Consider the following 8854-nt stretch of genomic DNA (forward strand, 5'->3'; position numbering starts at 1 on the left):
TAATGGCTGACTACTGCTGGATGCTGTACCGCGACAATCCAGACAAAGAGTACACAAGAAAATCATACTCCAAGCATTTCTGAAGAAACAATGGTACCTGACTGACATTGTTCAGTAGATCTATACCACAGTCTGCCTTATTTTACTTTACACTGAAGATGTATCAACATTCAAAATATGTACAAAACACATGCACGTACAATGTTAACTATAATGGTACTCATAACTCAGGAATTATACATGTAGGGAAAAACAGATCTGGAATCTGCTCGAAAAATTGATTTAGAAAAGTTTGCTGTGGTTTCTGATGATTATAAAAACTAATTTTTTGGGGGCCTGTGTTATGATTATTAATGAATACAGTTTTATGCTTCTACATTTTCCTACATTCAACAAGTACCACTTGTTATTTCACAAGTCTCAGCCTATGAATCATAACAAAAAATCCTAAAACTGACAGTTTTTTCTAAATCCTGAACAGCACAAAAAAGACAGAACGATCTTTGTTACCTCCTCTTATATAATGTACACACTTATACCCAACATTACACTCATACACCTAGGTTTTTAAGAAATAAGGATACAGATCTGGCACCTAATAAGGTTTAGAATATCTTGTTAAAATGGAGAAAATCTGCAATGCTGCATTTACCTATATACTATATGTGCTCGGTATCTGCAGTACTGCAATGCATCATTGCTCCAAGATGCACAAAACACTTTTCTTGAACATCTGAGCTGATAAAGAAAGCAATGGAGTGCAACGTGTTGTAAAAGGAAGACAATGGCAACTATATATAAAATATAATTATTCTTAACATTATCTATTTAAAAAGGAGCCTCTTGTTGCTTTCCAAGGAAAAGAGTTTCAAGCTGATAATACATTTACTTTATTAGGCATGGGGCTGATTACGGATTACCTTATTGAAGCTACAGACACAGAACATTCTGTTCTGCAATAAACGCAACAGGTTTAAATGCATTATGGGAATACGAGCCAAAAAGGCGAACATTCTTGCAGCAAGGTTGTGCTATGTTAATTCAGATCTTCATGTGTGTGAAGCCATATCTTAGTTGGATTTCAATGTATCCATCTTATATAATTTAAAAAAATAAATAAAAAATGTAATTGTGTTTAACCAAAGATTTAGCAAAAATGTGGTCCACACGTGTACTTGCAAATACAAATTCATAAAATTTAATTTTAAGTAATCACAGGCCAGTTAAAACTTGCTTGGCACTTGCGGTGGAGTTTGGAAAAATTTGGAATCCCTGTTTACCTGTAGTTTAAAAAAAATTATGGTACCGGGGGGAGTGCAGGTAGTCCCCCGGGTTAAGGACATCCGACATGAAGGACGACTCCTAGATACGAACAGGGCTTCCCTGCTCCCTTGTGTGCATTACAAAGGCTTGGAGGGGGCGGTTTGCATGACTTGCAGAAGAAATATTTTGCTAAACACAGCTGTGGTTGTGAGTGATTTTAAGAGCTGAGCTGACCTGAAGCATCTTGTAACTCTTTAATGACCAAGACAAAGCACAGCTTGCTCCAGAAGTTAATGAATGTCTAGGCTTCATAAAGTTTTTTTTTTTTTTTTTTGCTTCGTTCGTGATTAGCTCACAGTGAGGATTTCCTACAGTAACTGGCACTTCATTGCCTAATATTATGTTGAGACAAACATCTGCCCTAATTGAATTTATTATATATATATTTTATAAATATGTATATGTACATTAAATATAATGTACCTGTTCCGACTTACATACAAAAACAAACTTACAGTCCCTATCTCGTATGTAACCCGGCACTACATGTAAAATATTTAAACTGGGACTTTTACCAGTTCAGTTCCCATAGATGCTGCAGTCTGCATCCAATTCTAAGTCAAGTAATAGTTGTCAGTGTTCCCCTTTTAGCTGGGAGAACCATCTGACACTTTCCAGTAACCACTTGAGTTCCCTTTTAAATGAACAGAAAGTAGGAGCAAGCCGAATAGAACGAGGAAGACCATTCCAGAGAGTTGGAGCAGCTCTAGAAAAGCGTTGGAGCCATGCATGTGATGAGGTTATGAGTGAGGAAGTCAGTAGTAGGTCCTTAGGAGGAAGGACGAGAGCAGCTAGGGGAGTATTTTTCTATCAGGTCAGAAAGGTAGGTAGGACAAGAACTGTGGAGAGATTTGAAGGCAAAGCACAGGAGCTTGAATCTGATTCTCAGGTGGAATAGAAGCCAATGAAGAAACTACAAAGAGAGGCAGCAGAAGAGGAGCGGAGGGAAGGATGGATAGGTCTGGCTGCAGCATTCATAATAGATTGTAGAGGAGTCAGTTTAGTGGAATACTATAGTAAAGAGCCAACCTGCAGCTTTGTGAACGTGAAGCGTATCAGTGAGAGGTTCACCAATAGCCTACAGACCTGGATTGAGGAGGATCGCTACATAGGACAGAAGATGGAGCTCAGAAGAAGTGAAAGGGAACCGCTGCATGGCTTTATACTGTACAAATGTGTACAGTGTTTTTGTTGGAAAAAGCCAGTCGTAATTGTGAGCTGTTGGTAAGAAGGTCAGTCATTAAATGAGGAATGCCTGTATATATATATATATATATATATATATATATATATATATATATATATATATATATGAGGAAAAAGACCATGAGCTTAAGCTCTGTACAGTATTAATACTGTTAAAGAAATCACCCAACTAATGCCATAACTTTGTTGAACTAAGCTTCCATATGGTCTGGACTTATGGCAAGGAATTGTAACACAGCACAGCCAACTATTTACCCTCCTTATTAGTTTACTCGTTACTGAAATAGCAGGTAAAGGGCATGTTACCAGTATTATCCAGGGTTGCCTTGCATAGGATTTTTCTGCCAGGAATGACTTTCCATACCTATCTTGGTAAAATCAGAGCTCGCATCAGGTCAGAAGTCCCCCAAATGAATTACTTGTCTGAGGGATGGTGAGCTGATTTAGCCCATGTCCCTCAATGACTTGTGAATACAATAGGAAATGTACTCTTGTGCTGTGCTGTAATTGTCTAAGAAGTGGGATTTAGGGGCTGCATTTCAATTTTGGGTGCGTGCTATCCAGACACACACAAGGTCATGAAGCTTTCCTCAGTCAACATCCTGCACTATAGGGCTTTTTTACATGGAGTGGCTGCTTCTCTACTTCAAAAACTACTAAATATCACCAGAAATCACAATTATTGTGCCCTCACTTGCTTCAAATGCCTGTTATCCTCAAATAAACAACACACTCAGCCATTTGTTTTATCTAAAAGGTTTTATCAGAGCAAACCACCTTCTGTTGCTCCATGGTCCAGTTCAGATACTCACATGCGCAATATGAGCACTTTTACAGATGGACAGGAGTTACTCCAATCTGTGACTACGCATCACCATTTAGGCAAAACTATCATGCACATAGCTTCCAACATCTTCTTATGGCCAGAATTACATTTGAGCTGTGGAATTGAAGTAGAAAAAGGCTGAAAATGGTCAGCAGATCAAGAGACCAAGGCAGATCTCTGCAATTTTGTGTGTTCCTTTTTCTAAAATACATGTTGATGCACATAATGAGTTGCAACATAAAGTATAATAAATTGTGTCAGATTTATTTGATACATTTCCATTGTTTTTGTTGGGATAGGTATTGTATAAAAAAAGGAACTAAAATGTGAAGAGGTGAACGGGCCCTAAAAGTTGGACCTGGCCCCTCCCTTCTTCTCATTGGTCAGTAAAATCGCTCATCAAATAGGGAAGCATGGCAGGATGTGAGGTCATTAATGACTTAACAGGAAGGCTCGAGATCTGTATATAACCAAGCCAACAACATGGTCAGATAAGCTAATATGATATAGAAATATCCAAGCTCAAACAATGCAAAGCCTACTAGCAAAGTTAGTAAATGAACAAAGGTATTCAAAATTTAAAGCAGAAATTTAGGTAAAGCGCTAAATACCAATAATGAACTAATTCACCTGCCATGGATTTTGTAATTCTGTTTACCAGCCTTGTGGTTTATAAACCTCTGCTATAACACATAGCCAGAAAGAGGAGTCCAGCGTTTCCCGATGCTGTATATACTACATATTCATTGGAGGACAACCTGTGCTAAATCCCGAGTAAGTGGAATCGCCTGCCTGGCTGTGCAGTGGGGTAGGGTGTGGAAACACAAACTACAAGATTTTATTTCTTTTAGTAGGTGATAATCCTCTTTGTCTAGAGCTCTGCTTCCAGAGAAATAACTAAGCAAGTCCCATAGTGAAATTGCTCTTTTTTAGAAGACCCTCCCATCAACCAACACTTTGCATGCAATAGAACAGAAGAATTAATAATTTATTTTACACATCATTTTCTTTCCATAAACACTTATTTACTTGTAATGTGTCCCTGAACTTGCTGGTAAAGTTTGACCAGTTTACAGTCAATTCTCTAGCAAGGTCCCATTACATTTGGTCATAGTTCTCTCTCCTCTTCTGAGAATGTCCAACAACAATATGTATTGTTTCAACTCCGTCCCCCTCCCTTTATAACCTTTAGGAAAAGGCTGTGATAGAAGGAATATAAACGCCATTTATACAGATAGGTGGCAGAGTGTGCTGATTCAAGATGGCAGCACCCAGCTAGGATCTCAGTGTTTCTGTATGTACACACAAGAAGGATTTCACAGGTGAAGGACATGACTTAAATATGTAAAATGCACATACAATCTAACAAGAAGATTGTTGTTGTTGAACACATGGCAGCCACTTTTCATTCTGCAATTTATAGTTGTTTGGATGTTGTGCTTCCCTCTTGCTGCAATATTTTTATTGACATTGACTTTTACTTTCACTTTCTTGCTATGCATACATTCCAGATCACTGACATTATTGAATCCAATGGGACAATCAAATACCATAAGAACTAACATAATCAAGAGTTAGCAAAGGCAGCTACCAATATTATTATAATTATTATTATTATTATTAATAATATTATTATTATTAATAATAATAATAATAATAAAGTTTAGTTTTGAAGCACCAACATATGAAGCAGTGCTGTACACTTAACCATGGGTCTCTTCTTGTTTAATTATAGAGATTTCCTACAGCTTCTTACAAAAAAAATATTGATTCATTTCCTTTAGCCTCTGCCCGCAAGGTACTTTACCCACTGCTGATGCCAGTGGTCGCCAACCTTTTCGGACTGGCGGACCACTAAGTTTACCGGCTACGGACCGCCCCTGTACAGGGAGGCGGGTGTCCTTTGAAGGGTAAGAAACGTCCCATTTCCCCCAAGCCTGGGATCTGTACGGGGGACGTGGTCTGCAGCTCTGGCCGGTGCCTCCCCCCAACAGGGTCCTTCTGTTGTCCTCGCTCGGGGGTGCACTGGCCAGAGCAACGGACCACCAAAATTTTCTTGTGGAACGAACTACTGGTTGGTAACCACTGGCATATACCACAATATGCACACATTGCCCAGCAGCCATTTTCAACCAGAGTTTCAAAAAAACCTAGGGTTCCTCCAAATCAGTGTTTCTCAACAAAATTTACTACAGAGGTTGCTAGGGGGTCCATGAGCAATGAGATATTTGTGACTCAGAGAGTGGGCGAGTTCTGGTATTATGACGTCACTATGGGGTAAGTTTCTTCCCCTTTGAGTGACACCTGGCTCCCTGGGCATGCACCGTTCGGAGCCAGTAAATTTGGTGGTAAGTGGATCCTAAAATGTTGGCGATCACTGGTTTAAGCGACAAATTTAAATTTTATTTAGGAGTTCCTCTATGGCAGTTGAGTCCTGGGGTGCTCATCTGCACCCAAGCCAGACATCCTACTTTGTTTTTTAAACTGTGGTCTGAAGCCTGGGGTAACCAGGCAAACATAGAACATACAATCTCTAGAATATAGATAACAAACCCAGCACCCCTCAGAGCTACAAATCTGCAGTCATGCCTACTATAAAAGACTGTGAGCTAAGGATATAACTATCATAGCGGGATGTAGCTTCTCTGCACAGAGATACTACCTAGTTTTTTGTTTAATTGTGTACTGAAGCCTGGGGATTCCCAAGGGGCAATTCAGCAGGGGGTCGCTGAGACCTTTAAGGTATTTTATGTGTTCCTCTATAAATAGTCCTAGTGTGCAGCCATTGATCCAAACTAGTTTGTTTTTAAACTGTTAACTGAAGCCTGGGGATACCTGGGCAAACGTGGAAAGAACATACATTCTCAATGTATATGGGGAAGCAAAGGCAGCACCCCCAGATCTACAAATCTGTAGTCATCACTACTGCCATGTACCACAGACTGTATACACTAGAACCTCAGTTATCCAGCACCCACAGGGAATACCGATTCCGGATAGGTGTAGTTTCCTGCTTAACTGAGATTACTCTGAAACAGGTTTCTTAGCCATTCAGCACTGGACTTGAATGGGGAGACTTGTACCCATACACCCATACACCACTAGAGTGCTAAATGTCTGAGAAAAGGGGAACTTGAGCTGTCATCAGGGTTTCCCTTTTCTCAGCCAATCATGGAGCAGAGCAATCAGCGGAGCTCTGCTCTCCTGATTACTCCTTTCTCCCTAGCAGAGCTGTGGTATGTGTTAATGGATGCAGAACATGCCACAGCTCCGCTAGGGCAGAGGGAGCAATCAAGAAAGTGGAGCTGTCGGTGACAGTTATGTGAATTTTCCTGTTATGTGAATTGCAGGAAACCAAGCTTCTACTGTTTATAACCATTTTAGTAGGGGGTTCACTGAGATTTTGGAGGGTTTTTTTTTATAATAGCTGAGTCCTACAGTTCTCTAAGTTAGGAAGAGTCATTGTACAGCTCCTCTGCATGGAGGCTAATAATCATACCTAGTTTGTTTTTAGACTGTGGACTGAAGCCTGGGGATGCCAGGGCAAATATAGAATGAACTTACAATCTCTAGAATATAGGAAACCAAACCCAACACCCCTGATCTACAAATCTCCAGTCACACCTCCTGCATTGTACTGTGAGCTTTATATATATTTTAGCAGGGAGTTACTGACACCAAAAATGTATATCTCTATGATGGTTACCCTGGGGCATGTGCCAGAAACCTGGAGCAATAAGGCAGATCTGTCCCTGCAACAATGGCCCACCTGATCCTGTAATAAAGTGGAAATTTAGTTTTGCCTTAAAGCGGACCTATCACCCTTCTTTCCTTATCACCGTGGTGATCAAGACAGAACAGGAGCGCAGAGCCTCATGGGATACCTACATCACGCATCCCCGGAGGCTCCTTGCTGCTCCTTCTGTGCATGCGCAGTGAGATCAGCACTCTTTTTCCCCATTTATAGCAGACTATATCACCCAATCTCACGCCTGCGCCGTGTGAGATCAGGAAGACGGAAGCCGGAAGACAAAGCGCTTTCTGCGTGCACGGACGATGGCAGATAAAATAGACGGCACGGAACCCAATCCAGGAAAACTCCAGAGGATTCTACAGATCTGCAGAAGTAATGGCGAATTAGATTTTTTGTTAACTTCCACTCAAACTGTTCCTCTATGGTACTTCAGTCCTGGGCGTCCCCAAATTAGGAATCCTGGTTGAGATTCCACATGATTTGTTTTCAAACTGTGGACTGAAGTCTGGGGATTCCCAGGCAAATACAGAAAATAAAGCCTACAATCTCCACCATATGGGGAACCAAAGCTGGCACCCCCAGAGCTACAAATCTATCTCCATGCAATGCCTGGCTACATCATTGTACCTGATTTATTCCTGAAACCATCGCTTGCAGTAGTTTATTTTACAAGTGCCCCTGTGTACATAATTATTTAAAGAGCTCCCATGGCATGTAAGGAATCTTTAATCATCGCTTTTCCATTGATGACTCTTGCAGCAGTCGGTGATCCCTTCCAGGATGGCCAAATCTCACGTCCGCCCACCAGATCTATGTGTATAGGCTGCCATATGCCAATTTGAAATGAACGAAATGAAAACATCCATCTCTGACCACCCCCTGTTATGTCATCCAGGGACTCTACCTGTGCATGGTCCATCCCTCTGCAGATACCATCATGTCTACCACCCTGCCCCCTCCATACAAATCCTCCACTCATGACTGAGCACTTCCCATACAGGAGCTGGGCCTGCTGGAGGACCCCGGGCACCGAGGAGGATGGGGATGAGGGAGGAGGATGATGATGGGGATGAGGGAGGAGGATGATGGGGATGAGGGAGGAGGATGATGATGGGGATGAGGGAGGAGGATGATGGGGATGAGGGAGGAGGAGGAGGGAGGAGGATGATGGGGAATGCTGCAGTGAGCAGAACATCTGATGAGAGATCTGTCATGCACAGGGATAGTGCAGGGAACCCCCGGAAACACTTACCGTAAATGGGATGTCATTGACGCTGCCCACCGAGTAGCAGCTGTCCCCCGGGTTTACGGCTCCGGTGAGCACCTGGTGCAGATTCATGGTCAGGACTGGACGGTGACGGCTGTGTTCAGTGACGGTCCCTCACCCCTCCATGTACCGAAGCCCCACTTCCTATTATTCGCAGCTTTTGCTTCTCAGGTGTTGGCCTTCTCCATGACCCTAACCGGGTGTGAGCCGCTCTCTGCGTTCCCCTGGCGGCGGCGGCCGCTGTGTGAGGGGATTCCGGAGGATGGGCAGGGAGGGCGCGCGAGAGGCGGGCGCGTTCACAGCGGGGTGTCACACGGGCACGCGCGCCTGTGCCGAGAGAAGAGCCCGCCCCGGCAGCTTTGTCACCTTCTGTCTCCTCTCCCCCTGCTGCTGCTCTAAGGTATCCCCATAGCAACGCCCACACACTACGTCATCACTCTCCATGCTGCTACAGGATAACCTGTACGGTGGGGTCACA

The 8854-nt window shown here is 42.5% G+C and overlaps 1 protein-coding gene across 1 annotated transcript in view; it reads right to left on the reverse strand.

Moving 5' to 3' along the window:
- DMXL2 (Dmx like 2) overlaps positions 1-8670 on the reverse strand; it is a 74595-nt gene extending 65925 nt beyond the window's left edge. The window contains exon 1 of the mRNA XM_072399099.1: positions 8362-8670. Within this exon, the coding sequence (XP_072255200.1) occupies positions 8362-8448 (87 nt within the window). The 5' untranslated portion in view covers positions 8449-8670. The remainder of the gene's footprint in view (positions 1-8361) is intronic.
- Between the last annotated feature and the right edge of the window lie 184 nt (positions 8671-8854).

This window comes from Pyxicephalus adspersus, chromosome 2 (assembly GCF_032062135.1).
Source record: "Pyxicephalus adspersus chromosome 2, UCB_Pads_2.0, whole genome shotgun sequence".
NCBI lineage: Eukaryota > Metazoa > Chordata > Amphibia > Anura > Pyxicephalidae > Pyxicephalus > Pyxicephalus adspersus.